Below are 23,871 nucleotides of genomic sequence, written 5' to 3' on the forward strand. Positions count from 1 at the left end.
ATTATTTTTGAGTTCTGAGATACATCGAAATATATTTGTTGAGTTAAATGGTATTGAGATTGTTCTAAAGAAATTAAATGATGAGAGATTCATAAGTTGTGGAACATTATTATTAAAGACATTAATTTTATTTACGAATGAAATTCCATTTATTAATTTACTAAATTCATTAAATGAAATTATATGTAAATATAAAAATAAATTAATAATTCGAATTAATATTTTGATTTTAATTGATTTATTAGTTATAAATTATAAGAAAATAAATGATGAAATTGATTTTGATGTATATAAAGAAGTTATTCCATTTCATATTATAATTTTATATAAATATTATCATTTAAAAGAAATAGAAAAACATTTGTTCGATATTTGTTATTATGTAAAAGATTATAATAAAGATTTGATACTAAAAAATGTTTTGGAGATTGACGTAAATGTGAAAAGATCCAATGCATTGTTCGACTTTTTTACTATAAAATTCGGTGATTACATTGATGAATCATTAATTGCCGCATTAAATATTATAAATGTTTCCGCACAAAATGGAATTATAATTCCGCAAATGATTTATATATTTATGAATTATAATTTGTTTAATGTTTCAAATGAAATTAATGTTTTACTTATTGAAATATTTAAAAATGTTTCAAATTCAAAAATTATTATTTATAATAAGGAAACAATTGAACAAATTTGGAATAACATTAAAAATATTAAAATGTTCGTAAATGAATTCATTAATTTCCTTAATGTAAAGTCAAATGACGTTTCATTTCGAAATGAATTTATCAAAATTAAATGTTTCAATGAAATTTTTTCCTATTTGCAAATTAACGAAAATTTTCCAATTAATTTGTATTTAACTAATAATAAAAACGTTTTAATGGACTTAATACCAAAAGTTAACTCTTCTAATTCCAAAATTTTCTCTGATTTCTTAAATGACAATAATGGAAATATTCTAATTTTGAAATGCTTTTCGAAAGTCTTCCATAAAATTACTTACAGCAACCACGAAACAGCCGACTTCATGTGCGGATTCCATTTGATTTTCACTGGTGACGCATCAATTTCTTGTTACTACATCACATCAAAATATTTTCGGTTATATATTCAAAACTTAACGAACAAAAGTGACACGTCAATTCTCAAATTTCATTTGTTGATAATATTACAATTCATTTTAATAAGACCAAACACTAATACATTTACTCAACTACTTCAACCAATGCTTAAACTTAAACGACAATATAATGAACATAATAAATTAATATCACAAATCATATCACTCATTTGTAAATAATAAAAAATTTGTTTTTTTACACACCATTTCGTTTGTTTATTGCTTTAATTGTTTGTGAATTGTTTCGTAGTCAATGTTAAACTTAATATTATTAAGTGGTAATAGTGCATGTGAAATTCGCAAACATGCTAATGAGTCTTGATAATACATTGGACTTGGTATACTTTTAATGTTTTTAATACCTGGACAAAACAAAAGGAAATATGGAAGAATTCCGTCATTAAGCATTTGAATTGTGGCTTTCCACGCTTTAACGGCGTCCTTGAATCCTTGGTTAACGGTCGACGACTTGACAATCGATACAAATTTGGGGTACTCCGGATGCGCCGATGGAGTTTTGGCGACCGTTTCGTAAACGGTCCACATTGATTCGGTTGATGATTTGCTCCCATTGGAATTAGTAAGGATTATATCAGCAAATAATAATAAGACTTTCGATACAATAATGGTGTTTTTCTCATGTACATTAAATCCTTGTAAGATATTATCTCTATTTTGGGTAATGTAATCATTGACATTTCCTGCAACTCGAATTGCCATCTTTTCGGAACTAATGGGTGGTAAGTTCATCGGCAATGTTTCATATTTCAATATTCCATTTAGTTCAACGCAATCAATTTTTTCAATTATATCACAAAATCTTTTACAGAGATAACCATCTTGAATCGGAGCATCGGCATAGTAATACTTTGCCTTTAGCTCTGGGTTTCTAGAAATATATTTCAAAAAGGCAGAACATTGTGAATCTTGAATAAGATTAATTACAAAATCAATAAAATATGGGAAGCCTCCTCTTTCTATCATCTGTGACCTGTTAATTGACGACTGAAGTGATGCCGTGTTAAGTTTTGTCTGTTTACTATTTGTCATATAAATAAAGATTTCATCTAACATCTTCTTAGGGCTGCAGCTGACTCCGAAGGCAAAGAACTCTGCAATTAGTGAAATCATTTTTGCAACTTCTGGTTGTGAAAGATTGATTATTTGATCTGAAAATGAAACGTGTTGAACAGAATGTTCAAAAAGATTGGACACTTCTGCACAGTAATCAATGGCCGAAGTGTTTTCGCTTTTTGTTTCTTGAATTTTTAGATAAGATGCATTGAGATCAGATTTCATTTGATCGATTGTAACTTCTGCGGTCTTTCCAGCAAGAGACATAAGAAGGCCATCAGCAGTGTTGAGAAAAACGTTTTCCATGCCAGTAAGATCTGGTTGATAAAGAGGAGCAGATATTTGTACCTCATTAAAGTTACATTGACTGATGTCAAAAGATTCTGCATTTGATTGAATGGATTCTCTGATAGTGGATAGTTTTTCTTGAAGTGTTTTTTGATCATTTGTATCAAATATTTCTTGTTTTTGTTCAGGTTTTGTATAATTTGCTTGAAACTCCTTTTCTCTTTTTTCCAGGTATTCCTTAACACCTGTGCGAATGTTTGAATGCTCGCTTTGTGTAAAGAAGGTATTTGTTTTTGGAATTTGTGAAATTGAAATTAAACCAGATTTCGATTGTTCAGAATCAACATGAACAATACTTTGGGTGCTTTCTGTTATGTCAATAACTGGAATTTCAGATGATTCCTTTGTCTTATGCTTCCTCTTACGTTTTTTTGTCTTTCCTTCTTGTACAATTTGATCTACAGGTTCTGTTTTAGAGGTTTCTTCAGTGTGTTTATGTTTTGAATGATGGTGCTCTTGCGTTTGACTCATCCAAATTGCTCCAGTTAAACTTTTGTCAAACCCACTTTTTGAATATTTTACACGCACACTTTTGAATAAAGATTCCAATTCATCCCAATGTTTCCAAAGAACTCAAAACAATTTAAGTTATAGTGTTAATAAGTCTAAAATTATTTTACACCTTCTAATGAAGGAGAATGTATTTGCGATTTTGTAAGTGAAACATTATTTTTGTACTTTGGATAATTCAAACTTGGAAAATAACAATTCAAATAAGAACAAATCCAATTGAGCCACAGACAATGCCAATTAAAGTTTTTGATGAAAGGCCTTGGTTTTGTTCAGTGGAATGACTTTTTATTGTAACGTAAAGAGTAAAGTCGTAATAACATGTGGAAGAGAAATGTATCGAATATTCATAATAAATATAGAGTGTCTAATAACAAATATTAATTGAATTAGTCATAGGAAGTAAGATTGTGCTGGGTAATAACGTGTTATTTATGATTAATAACAATAATTAAAGAGTTAAAGAATATGAATGTTTATTCATGTGAATGAATTCAAATTTGAATGTATGTGTTGAACAAGGAGATGAATTGCATTCTTTCTGCTGATGTACCTTTGTTAAAATGAAAAGAAAATCAGATCTTTTAGTGAAAATAGATAAAAAATTTCAAACATTAAAGATACAATTTTAGGACATAAAATACCTTAATGAATGTTATGCAAAGTATTCACAAAATCTCCCAAGAAGTATTCCAATTTTGGATTATGAAGATGGTTGAATGTCAATGATGACCAACGATTAATCGCTTAATTAAGCGTTTATCAATTCGGCTGGAATAGAGATGATCTAATACTTAAAAATGTACCTAATGATAAACAAAACTTAGAAAAGAAGGACATTATAAATAGATTTAATCGATTATTAGAAATGATTAACCCAATAAGAATTTGGAGAATTAAGAATTCATAAAAAATCGAAAAGATCATAAACACTTAAAAAGATTATCAAGAAAAAAGAAGATGAAACTCCAAAAGAATTTCAAATTTCGCCTCGAAAATCAAATACTAAAAATATTAAATATTTAGGTATTCCTAAATCAGAAGAAAATTGCAATCTTTCAACCATAAATTTATTTTTTTTTTTTTCATTTTTCATTAAAAAACTTATTTTATTAATATTTTATTTGTTAACATATTAAAGAAATGGAATTCAAAGTGCTATTATACTATTAAGAATTTGTATTTTGATTTGCTTATTTCATTATTAAATACTTTCAATAATATTATCTTCATTAAAATCTTTAGCAAATGGATCTTCTTCAATATGCGAAAGTTTATGACATGATGAAATATGACCCATACTTTCAATCTCTTCAATATTTGAACTTTCAGTGTATTTGGAGTTTTCTTTAGATTTTTGATGACGAATTAAAAATATTATAAGTAAAGAAATAATAATTAATATTAATATTACTATAACACAAACAATTATGATAACGATGTTATTTGTTTTATTATTATCATTGTTATTACTATTAATATTAAAATAATATAATGAATAATATGAATAATAAAATGTGTATTGAACAATTGTATATTCATAATAAATATAATTAATATTCGTATATACATTTGTTGAATTTAAAAAAGTTAAGGAATATGTATTTGTTATAAATGAATTGTTGACAATATATGTTTGTGTGATAATGTAACTATAAGTTAAGGTATTGGAACATGTTAAATTTCTATAAAATGTATTTGAGTTAGTAAATTCGTTACTTTGTGAAAATGGATTTGATTTAGTATACGAATCCGAATGTGTAAATGTTATTGTGCTAATGTTAGCATAAAATTCATAAAAATATGAATAACCTGATTCGAGTTCTTCATGTTGAATTGTATCATTATACATGAATTCATCACTCAAAATTGAAACTTCAATGTCATTATTTAACATTTGTGGAAATAATATCATTTTACATTCAATAGTTTCAGAGTTATTCATATTGCAAAGATTTGTAATATTCCAATTATTAAGTGGAAGTGAATCATTATTTATATTTGCTGTTCCATTTAATATATTAAAAGTTCCATTATGCTTTAGCCCATTAAAAAATATTGAAATATTTGAATAATTTCTTTTAGTATTTTGATGTACAGTCAAATAGAAATGAGACATTTTATGCATAAAAAAGAATTCTTCATATTGAATATCACCATAAATTGGAAGTGAAACATTTACCTTGGTTGCAAACATAATATCCATTTCTCTTTGAGTCGACAAATTTTGTTTACTTGTGTCTTTATATAAAATATTATTCGAGGAGTTATAAGGATAATAAGATATCATATCAAATTCTATAAAATCTGTTGGCATCCAAAAACTTGGTATAAATATACCAGTGGATTGAAGAGTATAAGGAACGTTTGAATAGTCGAGTAGGAAAGTATTATTATAAAATACTAATAAACCAATTGTGTCATTTAGCTCCCATGATTCGACAGATGAATATAATGAATTTTGATATATAGGCATTGTTGATTTCGTTGATATGGGTGATTTGCTTTGTAATATTGATTCTCCCTTTAATACTTTATGTGCTTCATTCATGATATTGGCCCAGCCTTTACAGCTGTTCATGCTTTTGAATGAATGTTCTTTTGGTATTGATAAATCTATTTCAATTATAGGTCGACGTCTCAAAATGCCTATCTGAAGATTTGCATGCAATCCAGGTAGTGGGTCGATTTTAATACCTTTCATATATATAACTGCAGCGAACAAAAAGGAAAGCATATTAATAATTTGGTTCAAACAGATTTAGAAAATTGAATTGATACACAATTTTTTGTGAAATCATTCAACTTACCTCACAAATAGTAGATCTACTTTTTGACTAATTTACAACTCTTTTGGAAAAAAGTGACAAATCCACGAAGGGAACATGTACGTGAATAACCCCTAGAATAATGAAAAGCAATGGAATTCCTAACAACGCTACCAACTAGTCTATGAGAATTAGATTGCTGTGGTTGTAGATGATAAATATTTTAGTTTTTTGAAATTATTTGATATCAAAAATATCAAAAAGGATCAAAAAAACTCATCGAGCCTATCTTCATAAACTGGACCCTAGTGAATAATTTATTAATTTTACCCTTTATAAATAAGCATTGGTGGAAAAAGTTCTGAAAATTATTAGCAATTTTAAATGCATTTTAAATAGATTTTTTTTCAACGCATTTTAATCGTTTTTGTTGTTCCACTTTAAACGGTCTACATAATGGGTGAACGTTTACTCTATTTCGCTGCTCTATCAACAAATGTTTCCCAGTATTAAAGAAGCAGTCGAAAATCTTTACAATTCAGATGAGCTTATAAGAGCTCAAGCAATCGAAGTATGCAAAAAATTTCAAACTCCGGAATATTTTAATTGGAATATTTTTCTACAATTCTCAAATTTTTCCATGCACCCTGCATACAGGATTTTTTCATATAAATCATTGATGGAAATCATCAAAAAAAATTGGAATTTTTTAGGAATTGATTTGAAAAATATGATTTCTTCCAATTTTCCTTTTTTAAATGATTCACCAATTAATGGAGATCAGCTCCTTCCCACAATTATTGATTGTGCTTCATGTTATTTAACTTATGCTTCTTCACCAGAAAACATTATAAATTTTTTTAATCAATTTCAAAACTTTCATATCCTTTTCTGTGCCCCGTTACTTGCAACTTTCTTAGAGTCACTAAACACAAGCATTTTACCAAAAGAACGAAATAAACTTTTTACAAATTCCTTTATCACAAAAATTACATCATTTGTAAAAATAATTATTATTGAGCCGCTTTTTAGATGTAATGCTGATAGTCAAGAGTTTCTGTATCTCTTAAATTTAGTTTCAATTATTTTTCAATCATCAGCAGAATTTATTAAAATCGTTCTATCTGATCCTCAAACCCAGGATTTTTTTGCAGGAATTTCTTCATTTCTTTGGCAATTTACAAATAACAATTCAATATGTAAAATCTATGATTCAATTCTTGAAACAGGAATCCCATTTGTTCCTATAATAGGACAATTAATATCTACATCAAAGTTCTTTCTCGAGAATTATTCTGCTTTATTTGTTCCATCGATTCCTTCTGACATTAATTATTCACAATGTCTGTTTTCATTTCTTGAACGTTTACCAATTTTTTTTCAGTTACTAAATTACGTTAACCCGGAGACCGTTTTTCTCTTTGAAATCGTATCGCACTTTTTACATTCAAATTCGCCATCGGTTATTTCCGAAACTGCTTCTTTAGCAGGTGCTTTTTTTCAACGCTATTTGGATTCAGCTGAGTTTCGCTCCGCTTTTATGAATCAAATTTTGCTTTTTTTTCAAGAGTGTATCAATTTGATATCGACACAACTTGACCAAATCCCTGGAGCTTCTTTTGATGAGCTTTGGAATCAACAAGTCGTTCGTTCCAATCTTTTTTCATTTGTAAAAACCCTTTCAATGTATAATTTACCATTAATTGTACAAAAGATAATTGAACTTATACTTCAACAAACGCAAGAATCCCCACTCCTTGATGGCCTTATTCGAATATTATCTTCCATACTTCATCCACAACTTCCAATTCAAAATGAATCCAAGCAGCTTTCCATGTTTTTACTATCAATTGTTATTCATCTTTCACCAAAACTACAGAACCATGCCATAGTTTTACTTACCAAACTCCTTCCATATCTTATATTTGATCAAAATGATTTAAACATATATTTCAATCATCTTTTAACCCTATACATATCAGGTCAATGTACAGCCTTTGATCTTCTCAATGATTATTTCCTTAAATTCTATGGAAATTTTTCACATATTGGTATCAATATTCCACATGATCAACTTGCACAAATTCCATCCAACAACGTAAGTTATTACACCATCTCTAAGCTCTTTTTTTCCGACACGTTTTCTCTTGCGAATGCGATAGAAGAACTTCAATGGTTTACAACGTCATTTAATTTTCATGATCCTGAACATCAAATCCGACTCAACCAAACTATTTCTCGAGCATTTGATTTTATATCGACCATTCAGACAGTTCTTGATCCGAACATTATTACATTGTTATTTGAGAGTAATAATGTCATCATTCGAATCATTAATAACATTGACAATGAAAATCAATCATCGAAACTTATTACGCCATTACAGAACTTATCTAAATCGATTTTATATATTACAAGTAATAACATTTATATAAGTTATATAATAAATGAAATTAATCGAATCGAATTTCCAAACACATTTTTTAATTGCACATTTATATGGCTGAAAACATTAATAATTCCGTTGCTACAAATGTTACATCAATACGTTCCAAATGATGTTTCTGTTTTTTCGTACAAAATTTGTTTGCATTTCGTTCCTTTAATTACACAAATAGAAAATAACGTGTCAAAGAAAATCACAATTTTGATTTGCGATGTTACAAAGTTTTTGGACTCGAATAACACAATCGAAGTGTTGCTGCACTGTCTGAGGGCGAACTTGGACGACTTCAGAGTCTTCGTTTCCATATTTAAGGCAGCGTGCTGTAAAGATTTAAATGTTTTGCCTTTCCTGTGGAACGACATCATTACGATAATTAAGGACCAGCAGCAGCAGCAGTACACTGACTTCGTCGCAGAGGAATTAATGGAAATGTGCAAAAGGTTCGGAAATGATATTAATGTGCTGAAGGCGCTGCAGGGAGTTAGCGAGGAAAAAGTCGAGTGGCTGAGGGAAAGAATAGCAAACGTGTCAACGATGAAAGGCGTCAAAAGGTGTTTTAAGTTGTTTATAAATATTCAATAAATAGAAATTTTATGTTTTAGTAAGTAATGAGATGAAATTGAGAATGAAAGAAATTGAAGGAGAAATTAGAAAATAATTACTTGAATAATATTTACAATACGAAAGTCTCCGTAGTCTAATGGTTAGAATAGGAGTTTAACACGCTCTTGACGGCAGTTCGATCCTGCCCGGAGACAATTTTTTGTTTTTTTAATGTTCTTTTTTGAAATTCATAAAAAATTCAATCATTATATCTAAAATGGAAAATATTAGACACAAAAATAGTTTTTTATCATTTGGGATATTGAATTCGTAAAAACAGTACACAAATTAAAGATGCAGTTAGATGAAATGATTATGTGCGATTTCTATAAGATATGAGTATGATACCAAGAATAAACAGCCTCTCCTATAAGAATATATTTTGGAACTTTTTTATTATAAAATAAATATGAGTAAAGTGCAGATGCTATTCCTCTCACGTGAGAGGAAAAAGTGATGATGTATCATTATCAGTCACTTTTTTATGCTATTGAATTGTAATTGATCGGTCACTAATATATTTTAAAACTTAATTTTCTCAAAGTGCATTATGCATTTAGAGCTAGAAACATTTATATCTATATGAATAAAATGATTTTAGAAGCATAAATCATAAAAACATTTTCAAAAATTTGTCAATGATTCGATGTTATCGTTTGCATACGCTTTCATTTGCAGTTATGCAAAATCTTTTATTTAACAGAACATTTATTTATTTGTTTTGAATCCGCTAATTTGGACAATTTCGTTTTCCAAAGAGAACTTTCCTTCGCATGCCTCGTCTACAATTTCGTCGATCACATCCCTTAAGAATGACTGCACATCGTCAGCTATTTTTGTCTCATTCACTTTCACGTTTTCCACTGAAACGTTTTCGTCTTCTTTATATAACTGTTGGAAGTATGGAATGTTTTTCTGTCTAATCTCTGCATTTTTCATTGCGTACTTTCTTAACTGTTCGTCAGCTAATGCTTCATTAAACACGTTCATGAGCAGGCCTCCGATTTCATCTTTATATTTCTCGTTGACATTTTTCGGATTTTGTACATCAAAGTAAAAAGTGTCAACTGAACCGAACTCATTTCTATAGTCATTTTCGGTTATTGCGTCAAAAACGACGTCGATGAACTGACAGAACTGGCAAATGACATTTTGATTTTCATCTTCTAAAACGTTTTCTTCTCGTTTTCCGATATGAGAAGAGAACAAATTTGCTTCTCTCGAAGTGTTATTCTTCAAGTTCTTGAAGGTCCTATCGATTACACTCTCCCAATTTTCACTTTTTTGCTTTAACATTTTTAAGTTATTAATCCGATTATTACTATTAATTGGAGGGTCAATCGCGATAATTTCGTCAACAAATTCTTCTTCTTCTTCTTCATTGACAACTTCTTCGTTATTAACATTTTCATCTATTTCATTTTCATTGTTTATTTCAGTAAATATTATTGGAATAGTGTTGAAACTAATTAAAGGAACATTTGGCGAATTAACTTTCAAAATTAATTTCAACTTTTCGCCAGCTTCAATTATACCATTTTTAGGTTCCAATTTTAACATATTTGAATTTTGTTTGTTGTTGTTGATGATAAATTCATACGATTTATCACTAATGTTTTGCATATAAATAATTTTATTTGTGCTCACAAAAATTGGTATATCACCGAAATTTATAAATTGTTCACTTAAAATTATTGGAGAAACGTTTTGTATACTTAAAGAATTCGGAGGGAAAATTGGCCAATTAATGATATATTCATCATAATCGGTATGAATACCTTTTCCTTTTAAGTTTACAGTAAAGTTATTACCATTTTCACATGTAACTAATATTGGCGCTTCATATTCTTTCGCTTCTAAAGGCTTAAAAATCCATTTAATTAAAATCGACGTTTTCCTTTTGATGATACCGAAAGGATTTAAACATTTAATTATTTCGAAGTTATGATTATTTTCATTTAATTCATTAACTTGTGTTAAATCTATTTGATAATTTGCATCTAAGTTTGAAAAGTTATTAATTTTTAATGTTTGTATTGGAGGTGATAAAGATCCAATAGGCATTTGTTGGAATTCGAAGTATTTATATTGTGGAATTAAATAAGGATTTGTTTTATTTAAAGTTTTCCCTTTAAGTAATAACTTTATAATTCTTCCGTTTTGTATTGATAATATTATTGGTAATTGATGACATTCGATATATTTATGATAATAAGTTAATTGTAAAGTAATTGTTTCATTTGGATTTAAAAAGAATTTCTTCATATTCACTTTAAATAACTTCGCTTGAATGATTTGATCTTGTTTAAGTTTGTCATTATCAATCTCATCAGGTAACGCCCAATATTCCGGATCAATATTAATATCATTTGGGAAATTAATTGAGAAATTAAATGAAATATGACCGACATTTTTAAAACAGATATAATATGTTGTTGGCTTTGAGTTTATTATATATGAACCGAAGTCGATTTCAAATGTTTTTAATTTATTGACTAATGAATCACATTTTAATATATTTAATTCTTCATTAATCAAATTAATGTTACAATTAATCCATGAATTATTACGTGAATATTTCGTCGAAAAAATATCAATGATAGATAAATGTGGAAAACATCCAATACCTTTTACAAGACATATTTCATTTGCTTTCGATTGCATTTGTTCTGTTTCTTGATAAAGTGATTCATATATTAATGAACACATAATAGAATCAGTAATTAATCCGGAACTATTTGGTTGGAATCGAATTTCTATTTCTCGTGATGAACGTGCTGGTAATATATCTTTCGAAGGATTAAACATAACAATTTTCGAATTTCTGGATTTAGTCCTTAATACGAATTTCATTTGTGAATCACTATGATTTGTAATGATTAAAGTAGAAGAAGAAATAGAATTAATTCGAACATAACCAAAATCAATTTCTTTAGGTTTGGAATCAATGATACAATCAGTGACTAATGTTGAAATCGTTAATGGATAATGTTGAACACTTTTTAATGTATTCATTAATGAATTCTCAATATGAATATTCTCTTTACCAATGATAAATGGTAAAAAGTCTTTTGATATATATGTATTCGATGAATTAACTAATGATTGAACATTACATATTACTTCTGCTTTAAATTCACCAATTGTATTCGGATGAAAGATCCATTCACAATCAATGACTTCTTTAGAACGAACCTCAATCGAATTTGGTTTGACCATTAATAATCGATTATATATTGTTGGTATTTTCCATTCGATTTTAATTGGTATTGTTGACTCATTAAATATTTGGATGATTTGATTAGAAAATGATCCTAATGATATCGGATGTAAAAATAATGTCCCGTTGACTGAATATTTGATGGTTGGAATTGATGAATCACCTTTTAAGTTTAAGTTAAAGAAATTTAATGGTGAATCATTTATCGTTGCAAATATCTGTGAATGATAATGTCCTTTTTGTGTTGGATTAAACTTGACAACAAAGATTTGGAATGACCCTTTGTCGATTGTGCCTATTCGTGGATATACATTAAACGCTGTTGAAGATGAATTCAACGAATCTTTATCTGGTTTCTCTGGATCTATAATACGGATATCAAATTTAAACGCACAATCGCCGCGATTCTCGACATAAAATGTTTGGTATTTGGAGTCGCCAATTATTGCGCCTGAAAATATTAATGTTTTATGTGATGTATACATTGTCGGTATGAATGAGGTAACATCATCCATTGTATGGCCATTACAAAACGGTGTTAATACAAATGGTAATGTTATGAAATTGACAATATTTGAATTCCGCATTTCCTTAAATTGGGCAAAACCTTCTAACATAGTACCCATGAATTGAAACTCTAGCAATGGATTAAACTTAACAATGATATCAACTTTTTGATTCTTTGGGATTTCTGAGATTTCAGGCTCGACATTTACAAAACCGTCGCTGTTCTTTTCCCAAAAAAGTGTCAGCGCGCTATCGGTGTTGTTCTTAACGGTCAACGTCTTTGGCTCAGGTGAAATATCTCTTTGACAAGCGCCGAAGTCGAAATGGTTTGGTGAGATTGTGACCAAATCTTTCTGGATGAAAAGCTCATCAAAAATATGTACTCCAGAGTTTAAGGTACATAAGTTTCTTTTCAAGTCATTTGATATGTAATCAATTTCAGGGATTTGAATTGGAGTAAATTCTTTTATAGCTCTTGGAGGTTTAGACCCAAGCCCTTGTGCAATCGCTTGGTAATATTTTTCAACACTTGAAGTTTTAATTTTTGGAGGATGATTAAATGTATCAAATGCACTACCAAAAACATCAATAGCCATTGGATGATGTTGATGTATAACAAGAATAACACGCCTATGATAAACTATTGGATGTTGTGGCGAAAAAGTAACACGAATAGCTTTGGAATAATTAGGTGGAAGAATTCCTTGAATTGGATCAAATCGGAACACTGACGTTGGCTCTATTAAGAATTGGAACAATATTCGTCGATCAGAATGATTTGAGATGTTGAATATATTTGATGATGTTGATTTCAAATGAACACTCCCTAATGATAATGTAGTTCGATCAATTGTAACTGTTGGCCCTGTTACATACGCCCTACATCGAGTCGTAGCTGAGTTACCACCAGCAGTACTAAAAGTAATGTTCGCAAAGGCGAAGAAATCAAAGTTTGTCGGATGAAATAAGATTTTGACGAGCGAACTTCCCTCTGGCTTCAAATGGATAACTGTGGGCTGGACTATGAACTGAGGGAAATCGGATGTTATTGTCACTGTAGCTGGGACAGGTGCTGAGTTATGAACTGTGATAGTTTGTATAGATTTAGCTGAGCTTGGAATTCGTCCAAAATCAATAAAATTGGTACTAAGTGTTATGTGTGGAATTTTGGAGATCCCATTTACTTCGATAATGGACTTTTCAAGTAATTCAGTTCCATAACGACATACTAGAGTACCGTTAAATCGTGTGGCAATATCAGGTAAAAAATCAACTCGAAATTGTTGTTGCTTTTTCCCTAAAATTGTTCCATGTTGTGGACTGATTTTAAATGGATCTTTCGATAGCCAAATAAATGTTGTCGAATCACGACTTAAATTTGTGACCGTAATCTCCTGGGAAGTGGTTTCGCCAACAGGACAAAATCCAAAATCAATCTGTTGTGGAATTTTTAGAGTTGAATGTTTCATCTTCCCAGTGTGTGAACGTTTATTCCAAAAAAAACGGACGAATTCACATCACATTACATTCAACCAGATAAATACTCAATTTATTATTGATTCGATGAATTCATATTATAAAATTTTTTTGTATGATTTCAACTATAGCTTAGATTTAGTGTACACACTTTTGCCGATAGTGTACATGGGAGCAAAAGGAAGAAAAACAAAAGAAGCAAAATAAATTCATTTCATGATCAATTTAGAGGAGTTTTATGTAGCAAGAAATAATACCTGCGATGAAATTTCAAATCAGAGTTTACTGATAAAAATAGTTTGGTTAACTTTAAATGAGGTAATAATAATTATAAAGAAAAAGAGTTAAACAATCTAAATTATTATATAACCATTATTTTATATTTGTTAATGCTAAGTTTTAAAATTAAGATGATTAAATAACAACTGAATATCAAACAGGAATAAAGCAAAAAATTGAATTAAAAACGATTTTATTTCATTCAATTCCAAAAAAAATAAAATTTAAAAAGAATATAGAGAAACGAATATAACAGACAAAGTGAAATAAATTGCATTTAACTTAACAACAAAACAATAGAAATAAAGTAATAGAGAGATATTGGAAATATAATCATAAAAATTTAAAATCATTTTCAGAAATATTCATATTTAATTCATTTTTTATATGATACACATATATGTAATTAATTTTATTATTTGTAAATTGAAATACATTAATATAATTAAAAGATAAATATATTTCAAAAACCGATTTTCTTGCTTCAAGGTTTTTTCTATACATTTTGATCGTAAATTTAGCATGTTTAAACATATCTCGAAAAATAAGATTAATCAATTGTGTAAACATTGGAAATTATTCAGATATTAAATGTTAAATATAATATTAAAATATTTAAAAACTCATTTTATTATCTTCAAACGAATAGAATCATGAACAAACAAATATTAAATCAATTTTCTTTATAATCATGATGCCAGTTTATTTGAAAATTTGGGTTATTTGAATTCATTTGAAGTTGACCAGCTTCAAATATTCTATACATATAAATGGGGCTCGGTCCTTTCCCACTTACGAAAATCGTCTTATCCATAGCTTCTGCCTGCCTCACCGCTTCATTGCTAGGATTCTTGATTTCATCAGTGTTTGAATGGACCAAAATTCGATATGATTATTCTGATACCGAAAATAACAATGATTATGCTCATAGATTGTATGTTTGTACCATGATATTGTGGGTCGGTTCTATCGTTCTGCTTATTGTTTCTTTATTTACCATTGCTTTTTACTATCTACAGTTGTTTAGATGTATTAATCGAGAAATAACTGTATCCTCAATTGGTGTAATCGCTTTTTTTGTTATTTCTTTGTTTTGCATGATCGTTGCAGGTCTTTGTATTTCTTATTCATCATCATCAAACTGTCAATTAATAAGAGAAATTGGAACAGAGCATGGACAAAATTCAACAGAATATCGGGAATATATCTCCAATCAGCTAAAAAATGTCCCTTTAAATAGAGTAGAAGAATGGATGAATGATTTTGACAAAGGTCGATGCGAAGGATACCATCTTTTGGTTTCAATATTTTTAGGTATTTTCTGTTTTATGACACTTATCTTTTATTACTGTATCTTCATTTATGAGATTTCCTCGAGATGTCTCACTCAAGATTCATTGGAGGATTTAGGCTGGTTTTAAATGTTCACAATAAAGTGACAATTGTACAAGTCGAATAAATATTGAAGAATAAAAACAAATTATTATATAAATTTATGTGGTTGATAAGGTCATTGAGGAAAATCAAATTTCAAAACGAATTTGATATTAAATAAATGTATTTTGTTCCATTTAATTATTCTAAAATAAAAAATTAAAAAAGAAAATTAAAAAGGAGCAGAGAGAAGAAAAGAGAAAAAAAACTTTATAATTAAAAATCATATTGAGAAACAAATTGGGAAATCTTGAGTAATTTTTTTTAACATGTTTTAAGGGTGCTGATTCCAATCCGACATTAGAAGTATTTCATTGTGCATTACAATTTTCATAAACATTAATTTCTCAACCGAAATTTGTTTAATCTTCTCAAGTTGGTAATATGATAATACTTTGGAATTAGCTTTAGTAAAAAATCAAATTAGGAAATTAAAGTCAAAGAAAATAAATTAAATACATGTATATGAATGTTTTACAATATAGAAAGTTACAGAATGTTTTCCACTTAATGAAGAGAAACTTTTACGTAATGCACGTAAATAAGTTAATGAGAATTTAAGATATAGAAATAATAAAACAGATGAAACACAAAGTTTCGATGATAATGAAATCAAATTGGATAATATATATGATGAAGATGGACATGGTCTAAATGATTGACGTGAAATTGTACAGCAAATAATGAGACAAATTCAGAATTTAGATGACGAAGGAATAGAATTCGACAAAAGATGTAACATGTATTGAAAGAAGTGCTGAAGAAAAATCAAATAAGAAAAATGATGACGACTAAAGTGATGAATCAGATTGCCTGAATGAAATAGCAAAACATTTCAGAAGAGAAAATTGAAATGTATCAAAAACGCATTCGTTTTGTTTAGAACAATCCATCCACACATCCACCTAATAAATCAATTATTTAACATTATTATGTTTAAAGAATCAACACATAATTATTATTTAATTTTTTGCATTCGTTAATAAGATGCATCTTTGCTTTCACTCATTTCCATCAAAATTAATAACGATATATATCTATTTTATACAAATGTTCAAATTATCGAAAAACAAATTGCTTTAATTCTACGAATAAATTTGATATAGAAAAAGCAAAATGTTTAAAATATTTTAAATAAAGAATAAAATGAAAATTCAGTTTTATTTGTTATTTGTTATGATATTCGCCTTCAAATATCTTATTATTGATTTTGGAGATCTCTTAAAAGTTATAACTCTTTGATCTGGATTCACCTTCAACTCCTTATCGAATGCCTCCAGGTAGTCCAACATTACACACGCGTAATAACTATCCATATCAGGCGACATTAACGTAAACATTGCCATTCTTTGGAATAGTTTCGGATTCTTTTTGATTTTATCTTTGTTCAATTCGATGAAATCGAAAATTAATTTCCGTAACTTCACGGAGCCGAATATTAACGACGCGCAAATAACATTAAACATTTCGTCGAAGTTTTGGTAGCTATCTAACTCGAATTTATCTTTTTTGATGAGTGATATCCAAAATCGGACTGAATCAGGTTGTTTACTATTATAAATTGTGTTATCAATGAATTCGGTGACTAAATTGAAGAAATTCTCATGGAATATAATTAAGTTAACAATGACTTCAAATAATTCATCAGGAACATATTCTAATTTACTGATAATGATTTTAATGCATTGAAATATCGAATTCGATATCTCATTATTATCTATATATAAACATAAAACTCCGCATTGGATACAATCAAGATAAATTTGTTCATGGAAATCATCGTTTTGAAATAGCATAGCTAAGTTATTAAAGAATATTGGTACTAATTTTTCAAAATATTCGATATTAATCATAGATAATACATGTCCAATTAACCCGAATTTGTGAAGTTTATATCGCAACGATAGGCTCTGATTATTATTAACGTCATTTAATAGAATATTTTCCATGACCTTAAACAAAATTGGATATTCTTCAATGGACTTACAATTTTCTATGCATTCGATCAGCTCCTTGACGATAGAATTCATATCGTAAAACTTAATTAAATTGATTTTAATCGGCGTGTCGAAAATTTGTCTAAAATAAATTGTTAAAAGTATTCTTGAAAAGTTATGAAGTTTTAATGTTTTAAAGATATGATAAAATCCGAAAATCAAGTTGTTTCTTTTTCTAGCAATTAAGTTTAATACATATGAGCGTATATCTTGGTTAGAAATGAATTTCGAAAATATTTTAATTAGTTGTGGTAACTCTAAATAATCATTACGCCAATTGTTTAAGAACAAATTTATGTTTTGTAACATTAATTCTTCTTCTTTATATAATATATTAAAGAACTTTTGATATGACTGACAATTTAATGGTATTAACTTTGTTATATCAATAAACATTTCCAACAATTCATTATAATTATTACGTAACAATTCATTGTTATTTTCTAATATTAATGTTAATACATTTAACAAATTAATGATATTTCGCATATATTTAAACATTTGTATTACTAATCCATATAACGCAAACTTCTGATGTTCATTCATTCGTTTAATAACTTCATTATTACTTATTGGCTTCTCTAATGTTATATCTTTAGCTTTACATATGCTTTGGAACTTAGTGAAACATTTTTCTTTGTTCTCTTCTAACATATAACATAAAACGCACATCGAAAAGTCAAATGTTTCATCTAAAATTACATTTAAGGTAAAGCTCGGCGATATAATCGCAGACATTTTATAGATGTCGATTTTAATTTTCGGGTTTTTATCGATTATAACTTTAGCTATTTGATTAAATGAATATATTATATGTGAATTAATTGGCGTTTGTTGTGGCTGTGGCTTCTTGATTAACTTCTTTAATATTAATTTTGGTAATTTATATATAAATGGAGTAGGCTCATAATCTGTTTTGAGTTGGATTTCATCAGCAATGTCATTAATGATTTGCGTAAGTTGTGTTAAGTCATTGTTCTTAAAGATATATTCGAATGTTTCAATTTGTAAGTTGATTATTTCTGTTGATATAGTTTTAATGTTATTTAAAATTCCAATTGTTAAGTTCTCGAATATCGAAATCGTTTTAATATATTCTTTGCCGAAGTAATACTTAAGAAGTTCTTCTGATAAAAATTGTAATGAACTTAAATTACCAGAAGATTTGATATAATCAAAAATGGAATCTAATGTTTGCTTAGATTTGGTAACAAGCTTCTCATCAAGGATACTAGCAAGTAATGGCATTAAATATGGACATCGTTTTCCATATTGTATACATTCTTTGATGATATGCAATGCAAATTTTTGTCGTTTAACTGGAAGTTTCTTGCCTAAAAATGATATGGCTTTTAATAATGTTGAATTAGTTTGAAGAAGTTCTTCAATAGAATAGATTTTGGTGGAATTTGATTTGATGAAAAAATTACAATCAGAATCAAATTGTTGTATAAATGGTTGTGCTGATGGTTCATAGTTATTCCAATCTGGATTTTCGATTTTAAATAAGTCGCCAAGCGATGTAAGAGTTTGATACCCATTTAAACGGGTGCTCGGTGATGCGTTTAAAAAAGAATACAAACAGAGCCTCTCAATTTTGCTGTATGGAACAAATGGCTCATCTTCAGCTGTTGGGCTTGATAGAAAGGCAACTAGAGCTTTGGCATCATTTTCTTCGGCTGGCTTAGCATCGGATTTTATAAATATGAGACATTCATTAAGATATCGGAAAAATGGAGATAGATTATTATGATGTAAATTAGAAATTAAAAGTTTTGTAAGAGTTTGAACAACAAGAATGGCTTTGTTATTTTCTTGTGGAATAAGTTTACTGTGATCATTAAATTTATTTAGATAGAAAAGAATGATATTTAGATCAAGTTTCTTGCCAACAATATATTTTACAAAGAAATTTGGGTCATCAATGAGATCAAGAGTTGCTTGAATTGTCTTGATTTCAGAAACATTTGTCGGTGAAATTATTGTGAAAAATTGAATGAGCTCAGAAAGACATTTTTCCTTATTTTGAGCATAAAGCTTTTGAAAGTAAGCGTTAGAAAGTAAAAGACATGGTCCTTTAGCATTTAGATCTGAAACATGTGTCATAATATATTCTGAGTCAAATTCATTTTTATGTAATTTATAGATAAATTTGCACAGTGGAATTTCGGATTGACTAAGGTATGGGCTAAGTGATGGGTTTATGAAAGATTTAATGAAAAATATTGATATTGTGGGAGAAATAAGTTTATTTGACATGTTCTTCTCAAAGAGTTCAATAAGGAGCTTTGCATCAGCTTCAGTAATATTTTTAGGTAAGGATAAATTTGAAATTAATGTTAAAAATGATTTAACTAAAGATGTCTTAATGAAAAATCCTAATATATGACTGACTGTTTTTGGGAAAGTGCACATAAATTCAGATAGTGTATCAGAAAATTCAAAAATTGTATCATTTGATATTTTTGATTGGATTTCATCAACAACTAAAAAGCTAAGAACTTCATTTAAAAATTTCTTTTTCCCTTTTATGTTAACTTTTTTTGGGTTTAGAGCTGAAAAACGTTTTATATATTGACATACAAGTAATAAATATAAATTTTGGTTTTTCTGTTTAAATCCACTATCTACTACTTCATTAAAAACTTGGCCGATGTTAATAGGTGTTCCAGAAAAATTTGAAATAATGTATGCAATCCCATTTGAAAAAGGATGAGCATATTTTTCTTTAAATGTAATGGGTGAGCAGATTGGATGTATTTTTGAGCAAAATGTTTTGAGTGATGAAATTGCATTAGTTACTGCCCCATTACCTTGCATCTTGTTGGCAGTTTAACTTGAAATTGTGGTGTTTACTTCAGTGAATTGCTTCAGTGTTAAAAATGGGTAAGCAAAAATAAACCATTTAAATACACTATCCATATTCAAAAAGCTGTGTCTGTTGAACAGCAGGAAAATTTTTGCCAAGCAGTTTCTGATATTTCAATGAAACCATTAATGATAATTGAGAAGTTTTTTTTGGTAAGCATTTTAAACGTCAAATAAACCTTGTCAATTCGATTAGTCAAACCGAAACTTTAGAACTTTGGGGGACTGATTTGCAAACGAACAAAATAAATATTATAAAATACTGGGTTTTACTAAGTTTATCATTGATTTCAGAAAAAAAGTTTTAAATATTTTCTATCAAAATAAAAATTTGTCAATCAATGATCATAATCATATATCATATAATTGAACTTAATTGAAATTATTTGATAAGGCCATTATTGAGTTTATAAAATTTCATTTTCCTTATGTATTTGAGCAAGAAGATAACAATAAAATCATTTTAATATTTAAACGGTCTCTATATTCAAAATGTTTATACAATTCAATCCAATTGTATGGCTATTCAAAAACTGGAATGGTCAAACCAAAATATGATCCGAGTTTTATTCGTGTGTCATGGGAACATTTGTCGAAGCACAATGTGTGAAAGTGTTTTCACTCATATGGTAAAACAAAGAGGACTGGAATCTAAATTTAAAATAGCTTCTGCTGCCACCAGTAGAGAAGAAATTGGAAATCCACCACATTATGGAACAGTAAACAAATTACGCCAAGTTGGTATTCCTGTGGTACCTCACACATCTGTACAGATGACCAAAAAAGACTATGAAAAGTATGATTATCTTATAGGAATGGATAGTCTTAATATTAGAAATATGCAAAAGATTACTGGTGGTGATCCAAAACACAAAATACACAAGTTGCTAGAATTTGCTGGAAGTTCTAGAGACATTTCTGATCCGTGGTACAGTGGAAATTTCGATGCAACATATAATGATATTGTTGAAGGATGTGAAGCTTTTTTACGCGGTCTGAACATTAGCAACGAATAAATTTTTTTTCTTAATATTTTCAAATTTGATTTTTGAATTCAATTATAATTTTAAAAAAAAAAGTTTTAGTGATGATGATTCAGGTTTTACATATTCAGCCAAATTTTTCTACATGTTTAAAGGCAAAATAAATCTTGCACATCATTAACGGTCAAGAAGAATAAATCTTATTAACGGTCCACATTAAATTGGAACGAAATGTTCTCAACAGACTTGGAATTTGTTACTAACTACATCAATAACAGTGGAAACATAGACAAAGCCGTTCATTTTATTGTTTTTTTGTTTATATATTTTTTTTAATGTTCAATTATTATTTTTAAAGTTTATTTTTTTCATTTAAAACTCTTGCAAGGCATTGCGTAGAAAATGGAAGTATTGATTCTCTTTCACTTCTTCTTGAAAAAGGGTGTCAAAAACAATATCTCATTCATTCAGCCGTTACTTTTCAACAACTAGAATCACTTAAAACGTTAATCAAGTATGGCTGCGACGTGAATGAGCTTTCGAAAAAAGGTCAAACACCTCTTTTACTTGCAATTCGGAAAAATCTTTTAGAATTTGGAAAAGTATTACTTGAAAACAAAGCCAATGTCCAAATGTTTGTTGAAGGGGTTTTTTAAATATATTTCAACTTCATTTATATCATGCCGCATCACTTGGGCATCTTGAATTTGTGAAATTACTAATTGAATATAACTCACCACTCACTGCTATTCAACCACATCTTCCACCATTATATGCCTCTATTGAGTATTGTCATTTTGATGTGACATCTTTTCTTCTAAGCAAAGGTGCTGATCCTAATCTCATTGTCAACCTCTCAGAACCCGCCAAAGATGTTAAAGACAAATTCCTGAGCATTCTCGAGATTGCTCTTTTAAAGAAAGATAGTCGTACTGTCTCTCTCCTTATCATGTGTGGCGCAAACGTTGATGATGTCGACACATCACAAGTCCCCCCATCAACTCTATCGTCACTTTTTCAGTACAAGTGTTCAAATCCACCTTTTGATAACGAAGACGATCAACTCCAACTTCAAATTTCGGATTTATCTGATTCTGTCTCTGAGGTTAAAGAGAAGACAAGTTATTTACTTCGAGAAAGAATAAACTCGAAAGAAATTGTTTTCAAGAAAAACTCATTAACAAACGTCGTTAATGAAATTCGTTTACAATATGTTTCGTTTGCGAAAGCTGTATCATTAGCCAAGCGCATTGTAGAAACAATTAAATCTAAACGAATGAAATTACTTGACTTATTATTTAAGACACTAATCGCAGAAGACAAAGAAATGTTTAGCAAAGCACTTGATAAAGATAATGAAGAATGGAAAATATTTTGCAACATGGCAATTGAAAGGTTACAAAAACGATTAAGCGAAAGTTCGGAAGAAAATCAGAAAAAGTTTGCTAACTTCTGCATTGATAGAATCCTTGAAGAACAACAAAAGTTAGAAAATGAGAAGAATCAAATAATGAATGTTTTCCCAGAGGTCGAAAACATTGAAATTAATGACGACAAAAAACGAACGCTTTTACTCGCACAGAACTTAATATATACTAAAGTTAAACCAATGATTGAGACATTAATTAGATTACTGAATGAATTTCATGAAGAATCTGTGAAAGCAATCGAACTTCGAATTAATTTCTTTGAAAATAGCATCGAAACTATTGACATGTTTTCGAAATCGCATCACTCCCTCGAAAGAATTGGTTTGTCAGATATAATAATTGCGCAGTTGGAATCAAATAATCAGCCAAAAGAAGAAATATTCGAGAAAAGTAAGGAACAGTTGAAGGAACATCTGGTGTTGACAAAGGGATTAGCAAAGGCAATGCAGGATACGCTGCTGTACTTGTTACAGTGATTTTGGTTGTTTCTTGATTTGTCAAAAATAAAAAATACGAAATTTGAAATCTTTAATGAAAATGGTTTTGATTTACCGTAAATATTCGCGAATAAAATTTTTGAATTGTATATCAATATGTTATTCTATCAGATGAACATGAATGCGTTCTTCAAAAAATGATTTAAATGATGTTGCATGAGAACAAAAAAATCATTTTAGATTTTCTGTTTAGGTGAATATGTTGTATCGAAAATTCATTTTTATTTAATGATTTATTAAATGTTAAGTATAGGCTTTCTTTGAATTTCTTCATTGATCAAATAAAACCAATACTTCATAGAAAA

The 23,871-nt window shown here is 28.7% G+C and overlaps 3 protein-coding genes across 3 annotated transcripts; 1 reads left to right on the forward strand and 2 right to left on the reverse strand.

The window, feature by feature from the left end:
* Window positions 1-1,342: 1,342 nt before the first annotated feature.
* GO595_004859 (uncharacterized protein) lies at window positions 1,343-3,019 on the reverse strand (the record flags this gene model as incomplete). The annotated part of the gene is made up of 1 exon (XM_067918037.1): window positions 1,343-3,019. The coding sequence occupies one exon, from the start codon at window positions 3,017-3,019 to the stop codon at window positions 1,343-1,345; it is 1,677 nt and encodes a 558-aa protein (XP_067774877.1).
* Window positions 3,020-9,583: 6,564 nt separating this feature from the next.
* Window positions 9,584-14,071, reverse strand: GO595_004860 (uncharacterized protein; the record flags this gene model as incomplete). The annotated part of the gene is made up of 2 exons (XM_067918038.1): window positions 9,584-10,094; window positions 11,583-14,071. 2 exons carry the CDS (start codon window positions 14,069-14,071, stop codon window positions 9,584-9,586), a joined length of 3,000 nt encoding a protein of 999 aa, XP_067774878.1.
* Window positions 14,072-21,282: 7,211 nt separating this feature from the next.
* On the forward strand, window positions 21,283-23,545 carry GO595_004861 (low molecular weight phosphotyrosine protein phosphatase; the record flags this gene model as incomplete). Its single annotated transcript, XM_067918039.1, has 2 exons — window positions 21,283-21,649; window positions 22,467-23,545. The coding sequence occupies 2 exons, from the start codon at window positions 21,283-21,285 to the stop codon at window positions 23,543-23,545; spliced, it is 1,446 nt and encodes a 481-aa protein (XP_067774879.1).
* Window positions 23,546-23,871: the final 326 nt, after the last annotated feature.

Source organism: Histomonas meleagridis (assembly GCF_020186115.1).
Source record: "Histomonas meleagridis strain 2922-C6/04-10x chromosome Unknown contig_30, whole genome shotgun sequence".
NCBI classification, from domain to species: domain Eukaryota; phylum Parabasalia; order Tritrichomonadida; family Dientamoebidae; genus Histomonas; species Histomonas meleagridis.